The sequence below is a fragment of the Arvicanthis niloticus genome, chromosome 23 (assembly GCF_011762505.2).
Source record: "Arvicanthis niloticus isolate mArvNil1 chromosome 23, mArvNil1.pat.X, whole genome shotgun sequence".
NCBI classification, from domain to species: domain Eukaryota; kingdom Metazoa; phylum Chordata; class Mammalia; order Rodentia; family Muridae; genus Arvicanthis; species Arvicanthis niloticus.
This window is the reverse complement of record NC_133430.1, coordinates 5,779,793-5,805,574: the sequence shown is the minus strand read 5'-3', so window position 1 is coordinate 5,805,574 and position 25,782 is coordinate 5,779,793. Positions and strand designations below refer to the sequence as shown.

Here is a 25,782-nt window from a genome sequence, read left to right as displayed (position 1 = left end):
AGAGCCTAAGGCAGCCGCCCCCTTGGTGTCCAGGGTGGGCCCAGCTCCCTACAGGAGAGGCAGCGTCCCTGAAGCCATGACAGCAAAGTTCACCATCTCTTTAAGAGGTGCGTGCCACACACAGCCTTCCCAAGACCAAAGGATAGTTGAGTTGGAGGCTCAGCTGGTGTGGTAGGTCAGCAGAGGCCAGCCTTGCTTCTTGACTGCCTGGTGCTCAGGGGCAGATCCACTACAAAGATCCTCCAGGAACCCTCAGCCCAACCACCAGGAGCCACTATGCTCCTGCCTGAGTATCCAGATGACTTGCTGCTGTTCCTGAGTGTCCTAACATGTGTGTTTTTTCTCTTGGTGGCTTTCCAAAAAAGGAAAAAGCATTTTCACTTTGACTTTACCCTGAGGTACAGCTCTCTGGCCTATACCCTATCTGTCTCCAGGCTGGTCTTCCGGGCTTGTTTAGCAGGGTCATTGCCCAAGTGCATCTTCTGATGCCCCAGGCAGGATCTCTGTTTCTGGAAGGGCACCTGTGAGCCCCTTTCTAGGAGAGTTGCTGATGGACCCTGTTGGTTCACCTCCAACCTCATGGAAGCGGTGCTTCTAGAGCCTCTTGCTAACTAAGCACTGGTGCTGTGTCTGGATGTCCACACACAAGCCTTCCTGTGTAAGCCTTGCAGTAGTCTGGCCACCCACACAGCCTCAGGCAGGCGGCACTGCCAGTGCTGTTCCTCCATGTGCGAGTGTGGAGGTAGGAGGTCAAGGAGCTGGCACAGTATGGCAGGTGCCATAGTCACTCTCTGCACTATAGAATCTGTTCCTAGGGCCAGCAGAGACACAGGTGAGTCTGTAACATCTTCTCTAACTTTGTTGGGGAGGCAGCCAGGCTTCTGAGGACCTGAATAGGACTAAAGTGCCTTTCTTCCCTGTCAAGGCCTCACTCTCTGGAAACTCAAGCTACTCTCAGGTTCCCTAGAGTTGCCCTTTTCAGTGCTGAGAGGGTTCTGCTCACTGTCTGCCACACTTGCCTCGAGGTATCTGTCTCCTGGGAAAAGTGCCTGGGACAGAGTTGTAGGTCCAGGATCCTCACTGCTGTAGTGCTGCTACCCACTATCTGAGCAGCTGGACACAGAAAGGCCCTTGAGCACCAGTTTGCCCTGCTAAACAAGCCCCTGAGTTAAGAGAAAGACCAGCCTTCATACCTCTCCTGCCTTGAGGCTTGGCCCATGCCACTGGCTGTGACAGGAAAGGAGCCTGCAGCATGCTCTCCTGTGCTGTACTTACACCTAGTAAAAACCAGGCTTGAGGAACCGCTCTCTGGGCCAGATAACTCCCTCTGCTGTGATACAGTGGTGACACCGGCACTAGGTGGGCACAGGTACCTGCAAGGAACCAGTGAGGACCCAGCCTTGCCCAGCCTTCCCTGTGAGAGCCCTGACAGGGAGGTACCTACCCCTGTTTGCCTCTTAACTGAAGCTGGGACTGGAGCTTGTCCTCTGATAGCAGCTGAGCCCTCAGGTCATACTGGGACGGCACAAGTGCCATGCAGCTGTTCTGGTGTATGTGGGTAAAATAGGTCTTAGGACCTCAGCTTTTTGTCTTTGGTATCATGACAGGTCTTGGGAACAGATCAAAGATGTGATTTTTAGACTGCCAACCACTTGACTCCCACGAGTACCTGTGCTGCAGGCCCTGGCCGCCTCTGCATCTAGGCTGTCAGTGAGCCAGCTAGTGTCACTGCTGGTGCACCCATGCTGGTGCTTCTGCATGGCCCAAGATGCAACGTGGCACTGCTGCCACAGTTGTTGTACGTATGCTGGTTCTGGCTGCATGGCCCCGATACAGCTTGGCTTTGAGTAGCTTCTCCGTGTTGCAGTGTTTCCTGTGTCTTGTCACACATGGCCTTGTCAGCTACTCTCTGTTCCCAAGTGTCTTAGAGTGGACGACAGATAAGAGGGTACCCTGTCATTGTCCTAGAGGGCCTACAGACTCTGGGTAGCCCAGTGGGTCAGAGCCTCCATCCTGGGAACCACCGTGCTTGCCTGCTTTCTAAAACCTTCTGGGCCTGAAGCATTGCCTGAAGTGGACAGGCATGGGTAGGACAGATCTGGGCTAGGAGTAAAATAATTTAGAATGGGCAAGGGATAACAGGTTTCTCTTTTCAAAATTGCTCTCTAAGGAATTCAGCTATGTTCAGTGAGCTAGCATGGTGGGCTGGCCAAGACACCTGCCAGGTCTCTAGGTATGGGGAGAACAGAGAGAGAACCCTCTTTCTGCATAGGCCACTGGTCTATCTTGTGGGTGTGCTGTGAGCGGGAGCACTGGGAGCAAGCTTCCTCCCCACTAGAGAGATGAAAGCTCACGTCCAGGACAGGCAACTGGCTGGTCACACACCTCCCAAGTGTTGTTTCCCACAAAGGCATCTCCCTGAAAACTATGAGGCAGCACCTGCTGCACTGCAACACGTGAGGGGCACTGTACCCCCAAGCCTACATACCATGTCTCCCTCAGGGATACCCTCACCCTAGATACAGGGAGATCTGTGTCAATCATCCATCCATCTCAACACTGGCCTGACATACATGTATGTCTGTGACAGATGCACTAGCATCCAATATCAGTGTGAGGAAACAAGATAGGAGAGTCTGGAGAACCACACAGAGGTGACCAGCTGGTGTCATGCTCTTTAGGTCAGGAAGCCACTGGAGGAGAACAGGAAGGAAGGCTGTGGAAGAAAGAGGCACAGCCCAGCACCAGAGCCAGCCCTTCCAAGAGATGCAGAGAGCACCCTCTGACTGCAGAGGGAGCCATGTGCTCTGGGGCTGAGGTTATACCACTGGGGACCAAACTGGGGAGCCTCCTTAGAAGTGAACGTGGCTAGCTCTAGTGGGCAGTGCATGGAAGGAGGAAGACAAATGGCTTTTCATCTCAGCTCCTGACCTCAGACCCTCTTTTTCATGGTGGATGGGCAATGACTAGCAGTTTCGGGACAAGTTACTGTTTTGTCAAATGCTATACAAAGCCAAGTCCAGACAGTGCCTCATCCAGCCTCTATTCTTGGTCAGCGCTTCAAGCTTGTCCCAAGAGCTCTGCTCAGGCCTCAGACTATACTTAGATGGTATTGTTAGAACCTAGCATTTACACACCAGCACTTTAGTCAGAGTTGTAGCCTCCCTAGATGGCACTGACTTCACTCAGACTTGGAAAGACACCTTCATGCACTGGTTTTGGGAAGGCCAACCCCAGTCACTGGAGAAGACCCAGCCTGCTGCCCAGTTCTAGATTCTGGGACATGCACACGGAACAGGGAATCAGTCTGGTAGGCCTGAAAGCAGGCAGATGGCCAAGGCTGAGCACACAACTGTGATAAAAGAAATTTTCCTCAACAGTCATGAGCTGTAGTGCGCTCTCCCTGGTTGCAGGACTGCACAGCAACTCCCCCCCACCAGGGTGCAGAAATCCCCCACCTACATTTGCTAACATGAGGAGGGATCCAAGTGTGAGCCAGGTTGTCCAGGGGCCTTTCGGTAGTGATAGAGCACCTGTGGACAGCTGATGTGGCTGAGCACCTGGGTGGGTGGGGTTAGCGTAGGCTGGGCCCTTGGGCTGTAGACAGCCAGGGTTATATGATCCAGGAGGGAGTATAACTGTCTGTTTTTGCTCCCAGCCCTGATGAAGAATCCTCTCAGAGGTTCATCCCCTTTGTTGGGGTGAGTATCACCAGCTTCATTCACTGGGAACATGAGCCTGCCAAGATTCCTGTCACGACGGAGTGCTTCTGTATTAGCTTAACGTGTACAGACCCTTGGTGTGAGCCAACCAAGGGCTGCCTGATTCCTTCTTATAAATCCCCACTGTTTCCTTCCTGCACTTTTTCAGTTGGGGCTCTGGGTTGCACAGTGAACACGTGGAAGTGTAGTCCTTTTCTGTGGAGACGGCTCAGGCTCTCAGGGTTAGCTCAGCACTGAGGGGAGGAGTCTCAGACTGGTCTGCTAGAGGAGAAGGATGAGCCTGGGACAGGTTTGCCCAGTCAGGGCTGTACCTCCTGGCACAGGTGAGCTGTGGCTGAATGTAGAGGTCCATTTTCATAGCCTTTTCGTGTCTCTAGCATCCTGTTCAGGTCCCCTTCTGTAGTGACAAAAATGCCCTGTGGTACCTGACATGGCTGGGGCTCTGAATGAAATGGCCAGGGCTGAGCAGACAACTGTGATAAGAGCAGTTTCCCTCAAGAGGAAATCTGGTGTTGTGATTTGTGCTGAATTGACACAGATTCTTGAAGCTAAAGGCTACCATGCTAGATGTTCATGCCGGAGGCACCTTCCCTATTGGCCCACACACACTGTGAAGTAGCTCCTACTTCTGCAGCAGTGTTTCTCAGCCTAGTCTAAGGGATATCTGGGGCTGGCAAGTCACATACACATGGGATTTGCCACTTTCCAGAACTCAGCCCTGCCCCATAGACGGGAGGATGCTGGGACCAGTTTCCTATTTTGTGGGCACAGAAGCTCGGCAGCAGCAGGGCCATAGGAGCCTACCAGAAATTAGCTCCCAGGTGGGTGCCTAAGTAGGGCAGTAGAGCTACCCAACCCCCCTACTTGCCTCTAGCCAGCATCTATTGCTTCCCAGGTTGTGAAGGTTGGAATTGTGGAACCATCTTCAGCCACATCAGGTAACCTCATCCCTCTCTAAGGATGGTTAGAGTGGCCCTCTCGGTAGGTGATCCCTCCGGTCTTAAGGACCAGCAAGTTTCTACTGAGTCTTCTGTACTCACAAAGCCTTAGATCAAGGCAAACTGGGCAGTTCTCCCAGACAAGAAAGAATATCTTGCCCCCCACGTATGCTCCTCTGCCTACCAACCTTCCCCAAGAGCTGCCTCTCCAGTCCTAGTCCAGGCTCCAGCAGCTGTGGAGCCAGACTAGAAGGCTGTCTGACCACTGGCCTATGACTCCTCTCCAAAGGAGACTCTGACGACGCAGCCCCCTCAGGCTCCAGTGTACTCTCTTCTACCCCACCGTCTGCATCTACATCTCCTGCGGCCAAGGAGGCTTCACCTACCCCTCCCTCCTCCCCTTCAGTGAGTGGAGGCCTGTCCTCCCCCAGGTAAACAGCATGGGTCTCATCTTGTTTGTTCTTCGATGACATCCACCCTTTGTGTTACCCATCTTGTCATAGAATGTGGACAGATGCTAGTGAAGCACTGGTGGAGGTCCTGGGAGGGATACTTGGGGGTGGGGCCAGTCACCATAGAGCAGGAGGAGGTGCAAGAGACAGCTCTTTAGACCCTGCACAAGTGAGGCAAGCCCTACTAGCTCCCTGGGTCTTGAACAGAACTCAAGACAACAAGGCTGAACTGGGAAGTTTGAGTCCATGGTGCCACCTGCTCTCGCCAGCTATCACGCCTCTCATGAAGTCACTCTTCTCGGTCCTAGGAGAGCAGCTGTACAAGTTGCCAGGGCATGGCCACAGCCACTAACAGATTCCCAGCAGACAAGTGGGCAGTCAGCTCTGCAGAGCTTCTCACAGTTTACTGATCCTGGCCAGCAAGTTAGGGCAGATGCTAGCCAGACCTCCTTGCCTGCGATGTCACAGTGACATCACGAGTGTGTGCACTTCCTCTGCCTTCCACAGCCAGGGCGTCGGCGCTGAGCTCATGGGGCTGCAGGTGGACTACTGGACAGCAGCACAGCCTGCCGACAGGAAGAGAGACGCTGAGAAGAAGGACATGCCCACCACCAAAAACACGCTCAAGTGCACTTTCCGGTCCCTCCAGGTCAGCAGGCTGCCCAGCAGTGGGGAGGCTGCAGCCACGCCCACCATGTCCATGACCGTGGTCACCAAGGAGAAGAACAAGAAGGGTGAGGTGGGAGTGGACGGAGCAGGGCTGGACCATGGGAGAGGGGCCTCTGTGGTGACTGTTGGTGACGGGGATGTCATTCCCCCACCCCTAGCAAGTTCCCAGTACAGTCATGATCGTGAGCTCACAGCTCACAAGGGGTTGGCCCCGGAGCTGTGAGGACACAGGTTCTGGGCAGCTTCTGGCTTCAGATGGAATAGCAGGCAGGAGAGTGCTGTGTGTGGTCACCGCAAGAAGCTGAGTCCCAGGTGAGCAGGGGCCAGTCACGTCCCTGCGGCTACTATTCTACCATCCTGCCTGCTGTCAGGGCTCTAGCTATCTTGGGCCTGAAGGAGCAGTAGGTCAACAGTAGAGCTTTTCTCTTCCCAGTGATGTTTTTGCCCAAGAAAACAAAGGACAAGGATGTGGAATCCAAAAGCCAGTGCATCGAAGGCATCAGCCGGCTGATCTGCACAGCCAAGCACCAACAGAACATGCTTCGGGGTGAGCATGGGCGGGGCTGCTCAGAGTGAGCACGGGTGGGGGGGGGGGCTGCTCCACAGGGTGCTAGGGCGGCTCAGTCCGTGATCCAGGTCCTGTCTGTAAACTGTGAATGCAGAGCAGACTGATGGCTGGCCTTTCAAACCCACACGGCAGCCAGTGGTTCTGCTGTGAAGGGCAGGCGTGTTGACAGAGTCTCACGGAGCACATTTGGATTGGCTGCCTCTGTGCAGCTAATGGTTTTTCAAGTTCAAGTTCAAGTAATGTTCCAACATTTTATGTTTTTATTGATAGACATTTGGGAGGGGTTGCTAAAGATTGAACTTAGGGTGCTAGGCAAATGCTCTGTCACAGAGTTGTACTCCCAGCCTCCCTTCATTTAAGTATTGATTTATGTATACATATCAAAGCATCTTACAGAGGCTGTTCTGTAAGCAGTGCATTCAGAGCATAGGACTCTTGGGTCACTGTGAGTTCTGGCTCCTTGGGTGGTCTTCCTAAGGCCACCTCTGGAAATGCAGCTATTTTAAGTTGGACCTTATGAGGTGGATGTGGTTTAAATGGGCCATGCCTGGCTGAGGTGTGGCTCAGACTGCCCTTGCCAGACCCCCTGGGAGGTTGACCCACTGTTGCACCAAGTCCTGGGAGGGCAGGTGGTAGAAAGGACCTGTTAAGCAGGGCCTCCTCTAGCTTCAGGATTGCCCTGCTTCCTGGCAGCACCCCACCGTCTCAGGTGGTTGCCTTGCCAGACAGGCAGATGGTCAGGTGGCCCTCTCCCACAGTCCTCATCGACGGCGTGGAATGCAGCGATGTCAAGTTCTTCCAGCTGGCTGCCCAGTGGTCTTCCCACGTGAAGCACTTCCCTATCTGCATCTTTGGACACTCCAAGGCCACCTTCTAGCCCCACCCACAGAAGGGCTGACACTGGACAGTGAAGGGACCTATGTCCTGCTCTGTGTCAGCCATTGATGGAGGGACAACTGTGTTTCTGTTAACACGTGGTTACTACAGAGACAGACTCTTAAAAACACAAAGAAACAGTCTTAAGTATGAATGTGCTCATAGCCCAGCTAGCTCCCTGTGGCCACTGAGTAACTTTGCTCTGCTTATTAACCAGAATATGTGGGCAAGTGGAAAGGCTGGTAAGAAAGGAGGTGAACTCTGGTCCCATGAAACCCCAGACCACAAGCAAGAAGAGTTCTTGCCTTTGTATCCTGTCCTTTGCTGAAGTCAGGATTCTGCTTCCTCAGGGAGGAGGGAGCACAGGGAGCTTTGGAGTTTAGTGGCCAGAAGCTGAAGGTCAGGGCATGCTTGGTGTCCTAGCATGAGATGTCAGTCCCTGGCACCCCATGCGTGGTTCCCAATAGACTCAGTATCATGGTGAAGGTTTTACAGCAGCAGATCTTTCTAATGCTCTTAAATATATTTGACAACATAGCTGCCAAGCAAGATGTTGCTCTTGTGAAGTCCCCTTGTGTGGGGCAGAGCCAGCAGGAGCTGCATCCCCACCCTTACCCCTGTGGCTCCCAATCCAGAAGCACCTCTAGGCTTCTGCTGCTCAGATCAGGTGGTCCTTTCAAATATTCCAGTGTCCATCCTGGAGATGGGAGACACTTCTGGGGTCTGTCTGAGCCCTTCCCTCTATTCTTCTAGCTGTACAGGAACGTCCAGGATTGGCCATGTGGGATCTGAGTTGAGAATCAAGGTTGTGAACTGGAAACAGGCAACTAGAGTGGTGTGTGCGTGTGTGCGTGTGTGCGTGTGTGCGTGTGTGCGTGTGTGTGTGTGTGTGTAGCCAGTGAAGGCTCCAGCAGGCTGGTCTGACTACAAAGGCCACCTCCCTTACAGGACTGGGTCTAGCCAAGCCAAGTTCCTCATAGCCACCTTAGTCATCGTTGGTGGCAGCTCCACAATTTTCCCATGCAGCAGGAGAGGGGTGTGCTGGTGGCCTTCAACAAGGGCCATCCTGGCTGTATATGCTCCACCAGACTCATGAAGGGGTCACTGCCTCAGTCCTAATTTTCTCAAGAATCCTTTCTCCCTGGGGTGTCTAATTAGAAGAGTGCCTGTCACCTTGGAAGCTGGGGCTCTCCCAGGGACCCTGGTGGTCCATTTGGGAGCTCGAGACCTTCCTACAAGTATTCTTAGAACATTGCCAAGAGCAGGACAGGCTGAGTGTGAGGACTGCTCACCCTTCCTGGGGTGGAAGATGGCAGTTTTTTATTTACTTCCCCTGCCTTGACTTGCTGAACAGGGTCTGTTTGCCCTAGATACTAGGGCTCTGGGGTCCTGGGGCCCTGGGTATAGGGCTTCTCAGTGGAACTCCTGATGAGGTACACTCTGAAAAGGCCTTGAGTTGAGTCAGGCCACTGCAACCTTTGGAGCGTAAGAGCCTAGTTTACCTGTCCCTGTGTTTTTTCAAAAAAGTCAACCTTTGAATGAAACATTTGGCCTAGATTTCCAGCCTTGAGGCTACAGAGGGTTCAAGGTCCTGCCTGAGGGCAGCCCCTTTTTAGAACCCTCCCCTGTACATGCTCCTTGATTGGTTCCAGGGGTCTTACTTTACATACATAAGAGGGGAGTGTAGGCAGAGCTTTTGTCCAGCATCTGGCCCAAGGTGGAGTCAGGAAAGCCTAGCACCTGAGCATCACACACCATCACCATAGCAGTCTAGGTACAGACCTACACAGCAGTCCTCCCCGTGCCACACTTCCCCCATTGGTTAAAGACAGACGGTCCATTTTCCTTGCCTACCTCATGGAGCTGTAATGAGGATTCATGGAGAAGCACTTTGTCCCTTTGGAGGATGATGACACCAAAGCCCCCTGACAGGCAGTGCAGTGCTAGGAACAGCAGAGTATGTTTGCATCCCAACAGGCCTTAGCTCTGAGGCATCGCCCTTGGAGCCTGCCAGTCTTCAAGGTCACTGTCAGTTGGGGGCCCTGCCTCTACCTTCAAGTTGGTTCCTGCCACCACCCTCTGAGTAAGCAGCTCAGTATCACTGTATAGGTACCAGAGCTGGGGGAGGGGGGGAAGGCTCAGCCCTCGAGCAATGGCTTGCCCTAGCCTTATCCTGCAAGCCTCTCTTCTTCCTCTAGCCTCCATCTCAAATGAATTCCGCGTAAAAACGTCCTGGCACTTCTCCCCAGGGCCAGGGTACTGGACCCTCACTTGCTTCCTAAACCCCTATACCCTTCAGAGACTGCTCTGTCCTGGAAGGGGGCCAGCAGAGGCTGACAGCCTTGCGTGAGGATGACTCCGTCCGCTTCTGCAGACTGCCCAGCGCGCTGTGACTGATTTCTAGAGTGTGTATGTGTTGCTAGTTTTTTGTTTTGTTTTTTAATAAAAAGCAGGATTCGTGTAAATAGCTTTTTTGGGAGCAGATGCTGATCTGTCCCATGTGACCATGTGGACGATTTCAAGGTGCTGAAGCGACACTAATAAACTGACGGCGTTCGGGCCGCCCACTGTTGTGATTTCTCTCAATGTATTGGGGCCATACGGCTTGAACGCTGGGGCGCACGCGTCGAGGGGCGGAAGCGGCCGTGAGGGGCGGGGTCTGTAGGACGGAAGCTCCGGGTCTGCCCTGTCCCTCATCCTTAGAGCTCTGTCCCTGGATCCAGCTCGGCTCTCTCAGGCCGGTGCTGAAGGCTCTGCTGAGTCAGCCTCACCTGGCAGCTCTGTTTACATGGACCCAAATGAGCATTCACAGGCCACGCTGCCCTCCACGCCCGGTGCAGACCCTTCTAAGCCTGGTCTTACCGGCTGATCCATTGTCAACCAAAGCTCATTAAGCCCGTCTCATCTGTCCCGGAGCCTACCGAGCCCTTCCCGGAACCCTCTGGGCGAGCTCTGCATCCGCGTGGGAGCGGGTGACCCAACTCCCCACATCTCTTCGCTGCTCTTCAACTGACTTCCACAGTTCAGACCCCGCGGAGAGGGTGGGAAATGAGAGCCCAGGTTAGCGCTGAGCCTGAGACTTGTGTGTGGTAGGGTCGTCCACGTTACAGAAGGGAGGCCTACTGAGGGTGGATCCTAGGATTGAGGAGTTTGTCAGGACCACAGACAAAGAGCCCCCTGCGAGGCAGCCCGACCAAGTGAGAGCAGAGAAGTGCAGCATCTTCTAGTAACTTCTAGGTCACTGCTGTCCCTGGGGGGGATGCTGGTGTGGAGGATAGTGGTCACAAGACCTGGGAGAGAAAGTCACTTAAGGGACCCTGCTATTTGGCAAGAGTAGTCACTGGGTAGAGGGCGGCCCTAGTAGGGCCTGCCGTCATCTGCTTTAGGGATCTGTCGTAGCAGCAGGAGCCCTGCTCAGTTCCTTTCCTGCACCTTGCCCCGCAGCCGTAGACTGCAACCTGCTGTCTGTAGAGATGGACAGCAGGCAGCAGCGCCCCCAAAGGAAGACGCTGCAGTGGCAGCTCGCTCAAGAGCAAAGGCAACAGTCTCCCCCACAGAGGCTTTCAGAGGCCTCCAGCCAACCAGACACCAAAAGCAAGCCTCAGGAGGACCTTCAGACCCAAGACTGGGTAAGCAGTAGGAGACTCCTCTGAAAACCCAGGCTTTTAGGTGGACTGGGTGGAAAGGGACAAAGAGAATGGGTTTTCTGTGACAAGGGGACTGAGTGGGACTAGCAGAAACATTCAGTTTCTGGGGCTTGCTTCTCCAACCACTCAAGCTAGGCTTCCTCTGGTGGACACCAGGCATGGAGGGGTTGTGAGGTCAGGAGGAGAGTGCCATACATACTCACCTCAGCTCTACCAGTGTCCCTGACCCTTGGACAAGAGGATGTCACTTAGTGGGGGGGAGAATAAGGTTCCCACACAGGGAAGTACTCTCTGGATAGGTATCAGCCATCACTGTACACATCAGCTGTGTTTGTTGCAGTCTCAAACAGAAAGCAGACCCTGATCATCACCGGACAGCAAGCACTGAATTATGTGCAGCCCAGTGGTAGGAAGTGTAGCCGCCTGCGGCCACAAGTCAACTGGGTTCACCTGAAAGGGGGCTGGGAATGAAAGGGGATGGAGGGCGAGAAGAGATGAAGCCAAGACAAAGTTCTCTGATCAAGGTTCAAAGCTTCAGCTTCAAAGGTTCAGCTCTCAATTTAAAGGGGAAGGCCCAACCCACAACCCCTCCTGGTTTCAGATGGGTGGGATAATCCATAATCCATTCTAGGCCACGGCCAGAGATGTCTCAAGGCAAGCCCAGGGGCAGTTCTGCTTCTGTGTTCTGTGCAGCCAAGGTGGGTAACTCCACCTAGATCCTGTCACTTGGTCTGTTGTAGTAAACAAGGTCTCTCAGGCCTGCTCAAGGCTGGGGGGCGAAGGGCACAAGGAAGAACAGGCCCAACTGTGCAGACCCTAGAGTACTCACTCCCTGAGCAGAGGCTATCACACTCTCTGAGGTGTAGTTTTCTCTGAGGAAAAAGTGCAAAGCTAGACCACATCAGTCAAGACTGCGCCGAAACTCGCCGGCCGGTCGTGGCGCACGCCTTTGATCCCAGCACTTGGGAGGCAGAGGCAGGTGGATTTCTGAGTTCGAGGCCAGCCTGGTCTACAGAGTGAGTTCCAGGACAGCCAGGGCTACACAGAGAAACCCTGTCTCAAAAACAAAAAAAAAAAAAAAAAAAAAAAAAAAAGACTGTGCCAAAACTCATGCTGGTGGATCTTTAGTGCTTTGGTTATGTGTGACCAGCCATTGAGCCAGGCACTGAGGTATATGTGTGTCTACTTGTGTACCTGCTGAGGTCAAAGGTGACAAGAAAAGAACGTGAGCTCCCAGCTTGATGTGGTGGTTCACACTTCTAATCCCAGCACCGAGGAGTCGGGAGTGCTGCAAGTTCAAGGCCAGGCTGAGTAACAAAACACTCAAAAAAAACTAGAAGCAGCAGCAAAAACAAGTGGGGTTCCAGAGCTACGTGCATGGCTGTCTTGTGACCTCCTTAGCATGTCCTCCCGGATCCAGTGCTTTGAGGTCCCTCCAAAGGTGACAACTGCCCCACAGGGCTGACCAGTAGACCCTTCAGCTTTCATGAGGCAGGGCATTCTAGATGGTAAGGATACTAAAGTGTCATCACTTTGGAGAGGCTTGCTCAGGAGTAGACACGGACACACGGATTTTATATTGGTGACATAATGGGGGAAGAACCAGAGTCCTGTGGCTGAAGGGACACCAGGCTCCTCCGTGGGGACAGAGTCACTTTAGTGTCTGCCACACCTTGGCTTCATTTGAGGTTGGTTCCCATTTTAAGTTCCTTTGCCTCTTGCCTCCACAGTTTCCAGGCCCTGCTAGTGACTCTGGCCTTGAGGGATGTCCAAGCTGCCTCCCCTAACCTTGTCCTGTGTCCCTTCTCTCCTTTGGTGTCCTCTCAGTATGGATTGCACTTCCTCTGGTTCTTTCCTCAGCCAGTTCTGTCTCATGTTTCCTCCCACAGAGATCCTGGCCTAGCTACCGTAAGTTCTTTGTTCCTCCTTTCCCAGCCCGAGCCTTAGAGTCACTTTCTCTGCAGGTTGTCTTTAGCCCACAACGTTACTCATGGTACCTCATAGAATGCAGTAACCTTGGCCTGAGGCAAGGGTTCGAGAAAACTGTCTTAGCATAAGGCCCTTAGGCGTCCAGTTTAGCCACTGGATAGCACTTCCTGACGGTCCACCCAACATGCTCTGAACACTGGAGAGCAGCATGCAGGAGGCTTGAGATAGTTCTAGGCTGAACCACATGAGGGACACCTTCCTTACCCTCCCTGGCTTGCCAAGGCGCACAGACAAAACCAGCCTCATTTGGAGAGCCTGTGATTGTCCTTGTCAGTTCAAAAGAGTCTTCTGGAATCTTACTCAGCACAGTGTCCAGAAGTCAGGAGCCTCTGCAGCCACAACAGCAGGTGGAACCGGCGAGGGAAGATAGTCCTCATTCTTCATGACAGCACTAAAACTTAGGAAATATGCAAAGCCTGCTTGAGGTGAACTTGAACCACCAGCTCCCGAAGAGAACTGCAAAGGCTTCATTGATAGGAGAGGGACACTGGGCTCCTGGAGAGTGATGTCAGGTTAGATGGGTGTTCTCCAAGGCATCGCATAGCTCAGCATTTAACTAAAACCACTACACGGCTGTACACAACTTCCCAGCCCGTGGGAAGCAGAGGCAGGAAGATCATGTGAGTTCAAGGCTGGGCCTGGTCTACATGGAGACTTCCAGGGCAGTCAGGGTTACAGAGTAATACCCTGTCTCAAAGCACAGCACAATGATCATAACAGTAAAAAAAAAATCAGCCGATGTCTCTCTTGTCTCGAAGCTCAGCTCATATGGAAACTGAGAGCAGCTGGGCTAGCTTTGGCCTGGGGGATGGGAATTCATAGTGTAAGGCTTTGCCGTAGTCAAGAAAAGAAGCTTAAATAGCCAGATAGGGGGGAAAAGCAAAACTGTTGGTATTGGAACAATATAATGTCTGCCTAGACAATCCACAAAATAACTAAGAGAAAAAGGTTGGTCATGTGACTGCTGTGACTTACATGTCTCACGACACTAAACCAGAAGACGTCATGAAAAGGCCCCATTCACTTCAGCAGCGGGAATCACGAGGTCCTTCTAATTATGCGCTGTCCTTTACGAGGAACACGGGAAGTTTTGCCAGATACAAACATCAAGCTCTCCTATGGAACCAGATCATGTTACTGGGTGGACATATATAATGTTTTAAACCTGCCAGTTTGCCCTAAAATAGTTAAGCCATAACTATAACATAACATAACATAATATAATATAACATAACATAAGTTAAGTCCTGTTTGGGAGGACGGGCATTGGGTTTGGGTCTGGGTTTTTGAAACAAGGTCTCCTGTACGTAGCCCAGGCTGGCTTTGACTATTTAAACCAATGATAACCTTGAACTCCTGATTCTTCTGCCTCCACCTCACGAGTTCAGGAATTATGGCTGTACCCCATGTCTCTGGGCCATGTGCTTTGCCTAGGTGGCTCTTGTTTGGTCTCAGGAGGTCATGGTCAAGGGTTCAGTCAAGGGTGGAAGCTGCTCTACAGTAGCTCCCTTCCACAGGGTAAGTCAGTGGGTGGGAGTGAGGAGACAGTATGGGGAGGCTCTAGCTCCTCACAGGCTCCCTTTTGGGTGAGCTCCGCAGGGTAGCTCAGGACCCTTCCGCAGGCAGGCAGCCAGGCACTGGCTTCCCCCAGTGAGAGAATGGAAAGGAAAGGCAGGTCAGAAGCTGCTAAGACTCTTAAAGTCTATAAGTATTCCACTGTTCCTGTCTTTTGTTTTTGTGGAGGAAACTACACTGGTCACCCCTACTTTGTGTGTGTGAGAGTTGGGGTAACTGCCAGGAGATGATAGTCACTGGGTACTACCACTCTGGAGGCTGGCTCCTTATGTAATAATTTAAATGTCTGTAGGGCCCTTGGCCTGACGGTGGTGGCGCACGCCTTTAATCCCAGCACTGGGGAGGCACAGCAGGCAGATCTCTTGAGTTCAAGGCCAGCCTGGTCTACAGAGCGAGTTCCAGGACAGCCAGGGCTACACAGAGAAACCATGTCTCAAAATAATAATAATAATAATAAATAAATGTCTGTAGGTAGGGCTCAAGCAGGGCAAACAGAACCGTCTGCCAAGCACCTTCATAGGGGACTCTCAGAGGGTCAGAGATGATTGACAAGTACTGGGGAGAGGGTGCAGCCTTATCCATTGCTGCAGAAGGTTATTACAGACCAGGGTAGTGCATATATGCTGACAGGAAATACCCTTCTGTTTTATTTAGGTTTTTGAGACAGGCTCTCAAGCCCACGTTGGCCTTGAGTTTATTCATAATCCTTATGCCTCAGCCTTCCAGACACTAGAATCACAAGTGTCACCACACGCAGCATAACAGTCATCATTCTGTGAACCTGAGTGAGCTTGTGTGTGCCGTGTGTGTGCAGGAGGCCATAGAGGCCAGAAGAGGTAGTTAGGTTCCCCTGGAACTGGAGGTACAGGGGGTTGTGAACAGCCGTATAGGTGCTGGGGACCTAACTCAGGTCCTGAGGGACAGCAGAAAATACCCTTAGCTGAGCAGTGAACACTCTTAACCTCTGAGCCACCTCTCCAGCCCCAACGCTCTACTTTTTTTTGTTTGTTTGTTTTGTTTTGTTTTTGTTTTTCGAGACAGGGTTTCTCTGTGTAGCCTTGGCTGGCCTGGAACTCACTCTGTAGACCATGCTGGCCTCGAACTCAGAAATCCGCCTGCCTCTGCCTCCCAAGTGCTGGGATTAAAGGCGTGTGCCACCACCGCCCGGCTAACGCCCTACTTTTAATTGAATGCCAAGAAAAGAATCTCTGGCATAAAGGAAAATGAAAAGATAAACAGAACTTTTCCCATCAGAGTCTCTCACGGCGATTCTGAGAGCTCACCTCAAACAGCCGGAGCGTGATCTTGGAATGCACGGTCAAAGGAAGCATGTGTACAGGTAAACTGAGGCAATGAAGAAGGGTGCAGTCAGGGTCAGAATCCAAGGCAGGGCCACTGCTCTGCTCCCACAGGGACACATGAAGGGATCCAGGCCAGCTAGGACTGTGCAGGGAGACCTGTGTCACAAACGAGCCAGGAAGTGGGAGCAATCGCATGCTTGTGTGCTCACAAACATACCAGCTGAAAAGCAAAGCGGTTTGAAAGCTCTCCTCTGAAAAGAAGCCATGCAACATGTTTAAAAACCCAAGAACAAGGCTCCACCATCCCTAAACCCTAGCTCAGAAAGCCGGTGGTGGAATCGGGAAAGTTGTACCTGCCATTCCAGACAAATGCTGAGAAGTCGAATCTGCTCGCCATGGAATTTCAAACCAGTAGTAAAGGGTTTTCTTTCTTTCTTTCTTTCTTTCTTTTTTTTTTTTCTCGAGACAGGGTTTCTCTGTGTACCCCTGGCTGTCCTGGAACTCACTCTGTAGACCAGGCTGGCTTCGAACTCAGAAATCCGCCTGCCTCTGCCTCCCAAGTGCTGGGATCAAAGGCGTGCGCCACCACCTCCCGGCAGTAAAGGGTTTTCAACCAGCGCTGGGCTGGTTGGCTGACCATTTTCAGGACGGTAACAGAATACAGCCGTACCTTTGGCCACACGTGCAAGTACACCCAACTCAAACCGAAACTGCTTTGGAAGAAACTGTATTTAGAATCCCCAAAGGAGAAATGCTTTCCTTAGTCCCAACATAAAATCCCGAAAGAAAAAGCCAGCAGATTTAAAAAGTATAGCACAGCCGGGCGGTGGTGGCGCACACCTTTGATCCCAGCACTTGGGAGGCAGAGGCAGGCAGATTTCTGAGTTCAAGGCCAGCCTGGTCTACAGAGTGAGTTCCAGGACAGCCAGGGGTACACAGAGGAAACCCTGTCTCGAAAAACCAAAAACAGAGGTAGACATGTTTATAGTAGTCTATCATTGAATATCATTGGAGAGATGGTTAGACATGAGAAAGCCGGCATATCACCCTCTGCCTATGATCCCCAGTGCTTGAATGCTGAGGCAGGGTTGTGAGGTGAGGGGCAGCCTAGGCTACATGCCGAGATTCTATCTACAAAACAAAACAGCAATGAGAACTGTTGAGTGGTGATGGTGGGAGAGGGGCCACCAGAGATAGCTTGATGATTAAGAGTACTTGCTACTGGGTTGGAGAGATGGCTCAGCGGTTAAGAGCACTGACTGCTCTTCCAGAGGTCCTGAGTTCAATTCCCAGCAACCACATGGTGGCTCACAACCATCTGTAATGGAAGTTGATTCCCTATTCTGGGGTGCATGAAGACAGAATACTCACCTACATAAAATACATAAGTATTTGTTTTGGATGTGCACCTGTGCATATGTGCACGCTCGTGTGTATGCATGTGGTCTGTGGTTGCCTATGTGTGTATGTATGCATGTGGGTATGATTATGTGTGTATGTATATGTGTGCATTTTTGTGTGTATACATACGTGCTTGTGTGTGTGCACGTATGTGTGTTTGTGTATGTGCATGATTATGTATGTGCACATTGTATGTATGCATGCATGCTTATGTGTATGTCTCTGCATTTATGTATGTGTGTATGAGTGTTTGTCTGTGCATGCACAGGCCAGAGGTCAATGACAGATGTTTTTTTTTCCTTTGGTGCTGCCTACCTTACCTTTTGTCGCTGAACACAGGTAAGTCAGCAGTTCTGCCAGACAGGCTGGCTAGCAAGCCTCTGATGTTCTCCTGTTTCTGCCTTTCCAGGCTTTGCTGCACAAAGTGCAGTGTCTGCCTGCTGCTGGGGGGCGGGGGGGCTGAACTCTCTTCATATGCGCCATTTCTCAGCCCCAAATCATGCTGCTTACACCCGCTTCTAGCATTGTTACAACTTTTCTTTTGTGAGACAAGGTATCATTAGGCAGCCCTGGCTAGCTTGATACTCACAGAGATTCCCTCTGCTTCTGTGTCAGATATGCTGGGATTACAGGCATGCACTAGCATGCTTGGCTCCAGTGTGACAAGGTTAGTGTCACCACAGCTGAGGCACGGACACAGTGTGATGTTCCTTCTTCTCTTTAAAACTGTTTATTTATTTTTATATTTTTAGTTTTTCAAGACGGGATCTCTCTGTGTAGAGTCAGTTCTGATTGTCCTGAAACTCACTTTGTAGACCAGGCTAGCCTCAAACTCACAAAGATCTGCCTCTCGGATACTGGGATCAAATGTGTGCACTGCTACACCCGGCTTCTTCTTCTTCAAGGTTTATGTTGCCTTATGTATAGGAATGCTTTGCTTGGATGATGTCTGCACACTACATATGTGCCTGCTGCATCCCTGGAACGTCTGCTACAAATGGTTGTGAATTACCATGTGGGTGCTAGGAATCCAACCTGGGTCCTCTGCAAGAGCAGCAAGCGCTGTCCCTAGCCCATATTTGAGCCATTTCCCCAGCTCTTTGATGCTTTTCTTCTTGTTCACCCTTTTGCCTTTCCTTGGAGATAAAAATTGAGGTGGATGATCCTTTCCTGAACCTTCTACCATGTCTGGGACTCCTCTCAGTACATCAGATCATCTGGAAGCTCCATTTTCTCCTGGGCTGGAGTTGTCCTGGCTTTTCTATTCCAGCTGATCTGGTATCCTCAGGGCCCCATACAGACCTCCCTTGTCTGTCTTAGGAGTCCCTGTTTCCTGGACCCTTGAGTTTTCTGTTTCTCTGTTCACTTCCAGAACATACCATCTAGCCACTTCATTCTAAAGGACTCACAGGGTATGGAAGTAGGACCTTAAAGACTCAGGTGCCAGGCTGTGTGGTGCCACATACCTTTAGCCCAGCACTCGGGGCTGAGACATGCGGATCTTTGAGTTCCAAGACAGCCTGGTCTAAAGAGTTGCAGGACCGCCAAGGCCATACAGGAGAAACCCTGTCTGAGAAAACACACACACACACACAGAGAGAGAGAGAGAGAGAGAGAGAGAGAGAGAGAGAGAGAGAGAGAGAGAGAGAGACAGACTCAAAAGTGTGGAAATGACTTTGCACACTTGTTCAGCACTTTGGTTAGGTAAAAATTCTAGGAAAAATTTTCCCTCTAGCCTCCAGTGCTCTCGTGTGACACCACAGACACGCAGGTTTCTGACTCTCTCTGCGTGCTCTGGTTTTTCTGTGTGTTGCTAGGCGCCTGTGTGTAACACCACCCCTGTGCCAGTTTTATCTTTACAATTTTTTTAAAAGATTGATGTATTTTATATGTATGACTGTTTTGTCTGTGTGTATGTCTGTGCACCATGCATGCGCCTGTCACCTGTGCAAGCCAGAAGAAAGCCTGTATCTCCTGGAACTGGAGTTAACAGACAGTTGTGAACCACTATGCAGGTGCTGGGAACTGACCCCGAGCATTCTTAACCACTGAGCCATCTCTTCGACATCAGCTTCAAAAAAACCTTTAAGCTTTTTTCCCTCTTGCCAAAGTTCTGAAATGTCAGCACAACACATTCTGCCAAGGCTGCTTCCTCTGTCTCTGGGGACAGAATGTGTGCGTGTTTGTCTGGATATGCCTTTGTGTTCTCTTTTTGCGTTTCATTGCAAGTTGATCCAACAGAAATGATTCTCTGGCTTTCTCATGGTCTCCTAGTTTGTTTGTTTTTGTTTTATCTTTGCTGAGGTGCTTTGCTTTCAGGCCTGTATCAGTGCTTGTGATGGAAATGGTATGGAACGATGGTCTCCAAATGGATCCTGAACTTAGTTTTCCCTTTTCTTGGTCTGAGAAGCGGGTGGTTGAGTCAGATGTCCTGGTCTAAAGAGTTCCAGGACCGCCAAGGCCATACAGAGAAACCCTGTCTGAGAAAAAAGGGTCCCTTACTCTCGAAAGTTCCCGAATTTGCCCCATAAACACAAGGGGCCTGGTGTGTGGTGGCCTCAGGTCCGTGTGCCATGTGTAAAGCACATGTTCTGTCAGACAGTGTCACATCAGAAGCTACCCCAACCACAAGTACCGTGACAGCACCAGGTGATAGGGAGGTGTGCCATTCTGCCACACAAAGTGGGTTAAGAATGGGAACGGCTCTGGACTAGCCTCCCACAGAGTCTTCATCTTGCTAAGTCACACTTAACGTGTTCAAGGCCGTTTTTGTTCTCTGGATGTCCCCCTCCACATGCTTCTGCTCCCGTTTCATGTTCTCTGTATTCCTACAACTGTGGGCCTTGTTGAGAGTAGAGGCCTGGGGTCTCTCAATTGTTTCTAAAGAAACTAGTAGCTAGAAGCTCTGTCTTTCCCTTGGGCTGGTGAAGACACTGGTAACTTTGAGTGTGGAGGTGTTCGTGTGGCCCTTGTTAACAGTTGGCTTTGTTGAGGGCATGGTAGGTATCTTGCTTTCAGTGGCTCCAGGCCTCTGCCTTTCAACAGAAAGGAACTTCTCTGGACTGGGGCAGGGGGAAATAGAGTAAGCTAGGCTGCAGAATGGGGTGAGGGGCTGTGGACTTCCACCCCTCCTCTTTCCTGATTCAGACAACAGAAGTGTATTGCCTCAAACTTCTGAAAGCTAGAGGTCTCTAAAGAGAAGGGATCAGAAACGTTGATGTGCCCCCTTTTGGAGCTGCCATCAGTTGGGGCTGCCATGGCAAACGGCCATGGCTTGGGCCGTCTGGAATGGCGCTTCTCAGTTCCAGAGGCTGGCAGGTCAAGCCCAGGTCCCTAACAGATTGGAGCAGGCACACATCCTGGCTCACAGAAGTTGCCCATCTCTGTGTTTTAATGTGTGAGGCGTGAGTGCGCTCTCTGTGCATCCCTTTCTGGCGTGCTGAGGACATGACCCCTTGCTCCAGCACTGTGAAGGGGAAGACATTGGCCTGTAAATTTGGTGGGACATGCATCCTGAAGCCTGGCCTATGAGGATTCTCGGAGGACCTGCAGGGTCCCCTCCTTTACGTATAGACCATCATCTCTGTGGTTCTTTGTATCTGTCTTGGAGTCAAGAGCTCACTTATCTTTCCCCTACTTTCACCATCAAAACCATCTGTGTGTGTGTGTTGGTTCTGGGGATAGACACAGGGCCGTGTATGTGGCAGGCGTGTGTTCTCTCATGGAGCCTACCCAGCCTCTTGCTGAGTATGTTCTCATTGTGGGGAAACAGATTCCCAGGGCTTTTCCACGTTAAGAGTCTCCATTATCTGCATTAGGCATCTCTCTTTCCATTCCCGGTCCCCAGAGGCACCGTTCTCCTTTCTGTCTCGGTGAGTCTTGCCAATTCCTAAGCCAGCAGGATCAGAGGCTTGTGGGCTGTGCGCTCTGGTGGCTGCTCTTTCACCAAGCAGTGCCCTCTGGGTTCCCATTCACCTATACAAGTGTGTGTGTGTGTGTGTGTGTGCGCACGCGCGCGCGCCGTGTGTTTGTGTGTGCATGTGTGTGCGCGCATGTGTGTTCCTGTGTGCGTGTGTGTGTGCGTGCATATGTATGTGTGTGTCTTCCTGAGTATGTATGTGTTCCTGTGTGTGTGCGTGTATGCATGTGCGTGTGTGTGTGCGCGTGCATATGTATGTGTGTGTCTTCCTGAGTATGTATGTGTTCCTGTGTGCATGTGTGTATGTGTGTTCCTCTGTGTGTGCATGTGCATGTGTGTGTGTTCCTGTGTGCATGTGTGTGTGCATGTGTATATGTGTGTATGTGTGTTCCTGTGTGCGTGTGTGTGTGTGTGCGTGCATATGTATGTGTGTGTCTTCCTGAGTATGTATGTGTTCCTGTGTGTGTGTGTGTATGTGTGTTCCTCTGTGTGTGCATGTGTATGTGTGTGTGTGTTCCTGTGTGCATGTGTGTGTGCATGTGTATATGTGTGTATGTGTGTTCCTGTGTGCGTGTGTGCGTGTGTGTATGTGTATGTGTATGTGTGTTCCTGTGTGCATGTGACTTTATGTGCATGCAGGTTCAAGGGTGTCAGGTCCCTTGGAGTTAGGCAGATGTGAGCTGCCTGACATGGGTGGTAGGAACTGAACCCAGGTTTTCTGCAAGAGCAGAACACACTGTTAACTTCTGAGCCGCCTCCCCATCCCCAAATGCCCTTCCTTTCTTTTGGAGTGAGTAGTGCTGCATTGTCTGGGAGGATCCTTCCTGCTACAGGCACTTGAATTGCATCTGTGTTCTGAGCAAGCGAATGAAGCCGCTGTGTGGACATGGGTGTGTGCACACCTTCCAAAGTCACAGCTTTAAAAGCTGGTTCTATAACCAGAAGTGGAACCATCCAATTGTCGTGTGTTAATTCTTTCAAGATTTTTTTGAGTACAGAGGTCTTTCACTTGGAATTGTCTCATCTTTCCTTTTAACCCTCTAACCAAAGGTTAGCTAGGTATGTCCCCTTAATGGGAAGTCTGGAAGGACTTCCATGGGCCACTCACCTGGGCAGTAGCATCCTCTGGCTGCTCTATGTGGGCTTTCCCTATAAGCCTCTGCTGGCTTTCTTGTCTGTCACCACCTTCCAGTCTCCTGCATGGTGCTGGCTGATTCCCCTCCTTACCTCGTGCTGGTTTTTAATTTGTTCATGGAGGGTTATAGTGTTAATTTTCCTCCTAAATCTATTTAGAGACAATTTATTTGTTATTTTTGTTGGTCTTGGTAACCGAACCAGCCTTTAGGATTACTTTCTAGGCCTCTTAAGGAAGAAGGATGCCTGGGGTTGCTTTCTGAAACGTGACTTTCTGGGGACACACAACAGTTAGCTTTGTTATGTCTTGGGACCAACCCTACCCTCCACATTGAAGTACCTTACCAGCACTACTCCAAGGCCTGCATCTGGGGACAGATGCAGTGGTAGCCATTAACAACATATCATGGGGCCCATGACATACACGGGTATCCCAGTGCCGGAGTGTCCCACATAGGGCTACTGTGAGAGAGTACTGCTTCCCTCACCAGGAGCTCGCCCTGAAGCAGAGCTGGGGCTTTATAGTGAAACCCTGTCTCAAAAATGAACATAGACATAGCTTGCTTGATAAAATACTTGCCATACAGATCTGAGGACCTGACTTCGGAGGTGACCACATTGGAAAGGAGTACCTGCCGCTCTCTCCCCGCAGGTGTGTGAGCCTCAGGAGCACAAGCGCCCAGGTAGCCGCTGGAATGTCAGCATCGATGAGCGCAGGCGTCTGGCCATGCTGCGTAAGCAGGAGAGAACAAACACGGCCAGGGCCCCATCCAGAGACCTGCCAGGCCTGCATCCCGAGGGCCATGCTGAAACCTCCCCACTGACCCAGTCTGTCCCAACCCCTCCCCTCCAGGCCTATGAAAATATGGTTGGTCCCATGCAGGACATCACACAGACGGTGGCGGAGTTGATGTCTGAGGGTATAGAGAGAGACGTACTCATCTCTCACCCTCTAAGATCTTCAGAGTACTCCAGTGCCTTCCAGGACTTCTTGGCCCGGAATACGTCCCTTTGGAAGAATGAGAATTTTGAGGTCCAGACCTCAAAGTTGCCCCACTCCTAAGAAGGAGCTCGGCTCAGCCAGTGTTATGTTGTCTACTGCCTTTCTTTTTGGTGGGGAATGACTTCGGTACCCCCCGTACCCTCTTTGGTTCTCACTGCGGTCTTGACTCACCCACAGAGGACACACAGGTCAGGACAAAGGGCTCAGGACTCAGGTGAGCCCCCTTTCCTAGGAACCCAGTTGGGAACTATGAGAGAGCCATAAGAGGGAGTGAGTCAGGGAGGACCTTCCAAAAGCGCCCCTGCCCAGTAAGGCATATTGGTGACCAGACTTGTGGACCTCTGCAGGGGCAGCAGTGCCACCAACACCCTAGTTCATGGCCCACTGCTTTACTAGTTCCATTTCTGAGCAGCCGCTTGAGGAGGTGCTGAGTCCCTGCCATGTCTAGTTCCTCCAATGTGGTGGTCACATCATGAACCATCCGGGACTCAGCCTCAAGGCCCAAATGGTATGTGTGACCTTGGAGATATGGTGGTGGGACTAGAGTGGGACAGCTTGAAGAAAGGGACCTAGTGAGGGTCTAGACACGGAGGCTTCCAGGTAGCTGAGCTCATTCCAGACAGTGCACTGAGAGTTGGATGGAGCTAGGAAGGCAGCACGCTTTGTGCAGGTTTGCAGTAACAGAGGGAGTCCTGGTTCTTCAGTTATGTTTCAGGTCGTCTTGAGGTTGGGGATCCCACAGAGGGTTTAGGACTGGGTTGATAACATGCCACCTTTTGGGTACATGAAGCTGGAGGAGAGACAGGAAAAGAAGGGTAGTAACCTTAATCTGTCAGGGTGGTTAGGGAAGGGTACCCCAGACTCAGAGACTGGTAGTGGTGGCCTGGGTTTATGTGTAAGCGGGGCTGGGTAGAGGGGATTTTGAGTCAAGAGGAAGTGATGGATTGTAGGTTCAAGTGTGGGCAAGATTCAGGCCTGTACATGGGGCCTTGAAGGAATCAGCCAGCTGGGTAGTGCAGCACCAACTGCCCAGAGCCCATTGCTAAAGCATAAAGTTGCCCATGCTTGACACTGGGTCCCTGGCTAGCTTGAATTCTCTGTTCTTGCTTCCCTACCTTCCTTCCTAAGACTCACTGAAATCCCTCCTCCTCCAGGAAGTCTGCCTTCACCACCCTACTGAGCAACCCTTTCTAGTTGTCCCCTGATAATACTTTTGTTCATCCCAGGCTTCTGTGTTTCTCAGGACATAAAGGGTTAAGGGTAGGCAGAGCATGGTGCCAAGAGGACTAAAGCAGGGACAGGGACAGTCCTAAGGCATCCGTTGAGCCGCAGTATGACCCTCCCACCTCCTCCGGGGTTTGGGGATGACCTGGAGCACAGCATGCAGCGGGCTAAGTAAGGCCCGTGCTGGGCAAGAAGATACACTCGAGTCCTGTTAATGCAAGCAAATTAAAGTCAAAGGTCACCACACAAGCGCCATGTGCTGTGTGCATGTCAGCTCCGCGGGGCTTTAAAGGACTGCACGTTATTCCACCCCTGCTCATGGCAGAGGGTTGACAGGGTTTCCCCTAATCATGTGCACTCGCCTGGGCACCTGCTGAGTCTGCAGGCGGATGGACACAGAGATGGTCAGCTCCTCTTAGACTCTTCCCCGTCCCAGCAACACAAACCACATCATTTAGAGTATCAGGCCTGAGGCCCAGAGCTGGCCCCTACCCACTGGCCACCTGTGGGAGCTAAGGTGACTGCAAGGCCAGCGGATTTACAAGGGAAGGAAGCCTGGTGTTGGAACTGTTAGCAGTGCCTGGAGACAGTGCTGTTGACCAAATACACAATGCATAGTTTTTAGTGGCTGCTGCAACTAATTGTCCCAAGTTTAGTGCTTTAAAGGAATGTGGGTTCCTTGGATTCTGCAGCAGTCCACAGCGGGCCTCTGCACTAGGATCCGGTCATAGGCAGAGCTGTAGCTTCAGCCTGCTTTTCCCAGCTGCCCAGGGTAAGTTGGATGACAGGTCTGGCTCTGTGTTCACCCTTTGTCCTCCCTTCTCAGCTCCTATGGTTATGGTCTCTTGAGACTACTCAGACTCCACCGAAATGACCTGGAAATTCTCCCAGCTCTAAGTTCAGACATAGTCACATCATTTCCTGTGCCCCATCTGCACATTCACCGGATCCCCACCATCATGTATGTCCAGGGTGCTCTAGTGGGAAAACTTGGGAACAGAAAAGGGTGTAGGGAGGCGGGAGGCCTCTGAGGGAGACGGGGGGCAAGCAGACAGGTTGGCTCATCTTAGATTGAGCACAAAGATTTTGGGGGAAGGGTCCCTGGGCACCTCTGTCAAGGGGAGGCAGGTGAGGTTGGGCAGGTTCGAGCTTTCTTGAGCTAGCCACAGCCATGGGGTCTCACAGGTCACTTGACTTTCTCATCCTGATACTACAACTCGGAAGGTGTTGCAGAGGAGACTCTGGATACCTGAAGCAGAAAGAGGCCTTTCCAGCAGCTGACCCAGGGCTGCTGGGGTACCTGGGAGATGTAGTTCACAGCTATCTGTGCAGGTCACCTCATAAGAAACGACTTCATTGCCTTT

At 51.6% G+C, this 25,782-nt stretch overlaps 2 protein-coding genes across 5 annotated transcripts in view; both read left to right on the top strand.

The window, feature by feature from the left end:
• Pacs2 (phosphofurin acidic cluster sorting protein 2) overlaps positions 1–9,790 on the top strand; it is a 60,343-nt gene extending 50,553 nt beyond the window's left edge. For 2 of the 4 annotated variants that reach the window (XM_076920972.1, XM_076920971.1), the window contains exons 19-25: positions 366–398; positions 3,659–3,701; positions 4,618–4,660; positions 4,950–5,091; positions 5,620–5,846; positions 6,215–6,328; positions 7,108–9,790. In XM_076920972.1, coding sequence (XP_076777087.1) covers positions 366–398; positions 3,659–3,701; positions 4,618–4,660; positions 4,950–5,091; positions 5,620–5,846; positions 6,215–6,328; positions 7,108–7,226 — 721 coding nt within the window. In that variant the 3' untranslated portion in view covers positions 7,227–9,790. The remainder of the gene's footprint in view (positions 1–365; positions 399–3,658; positions 3,702–4,617; positions 4,661–4,949; positions 5,092–5,619; positions 5,847–6,214; positions 6,329–7,107) is intronic. The other 2 variants (XM_076920974.1, XM_076920973.1) reach the window with 1 other exon arrangement.
• Positions 9,791–9,913: 123 nt separating this feature from the next.
• Positions 9,914–23,276, top strand: Tex22 (testis expressed 22). The gene is made up of 3 exons (XM_076920975.1): positions 9,914–10,285; positions 10,670–10,854; positions 22,844–23,276. The coding sequence occupies exons 2-3, from the start codon at positions 10,699–10,701 to the stop codon at positions 23,252–23,254; spliced, it is 567 nt and encodes a 188-aa protein (XP_076777090.1). The 5' UTR covers positions 9,914–10,285; positions 10,670–10,698; the 3' UTR covers positions 23,255–23,276.
• Positions 23,277–25,782: the final 2,506 nt, after the last annotated feature.

Bases quoted from the DNA above. Each gene is read 5' to 3' on its own strand.
- Tex22 (XM_076920975.1), top strand. From the start codon at position 10,699: ATGGACAGCAGGCAGCAGCGCCCCCAAAGGAAGACGCTGCAGTGGCAG. The intron at 10,855-22,843 runs GTAAGCAGTAGG...CTCTCCCCGCAG, and splicing joins ACCTTCAGACCCAAGACTGG to GTGTGTGAGCCTCAGGAGCA.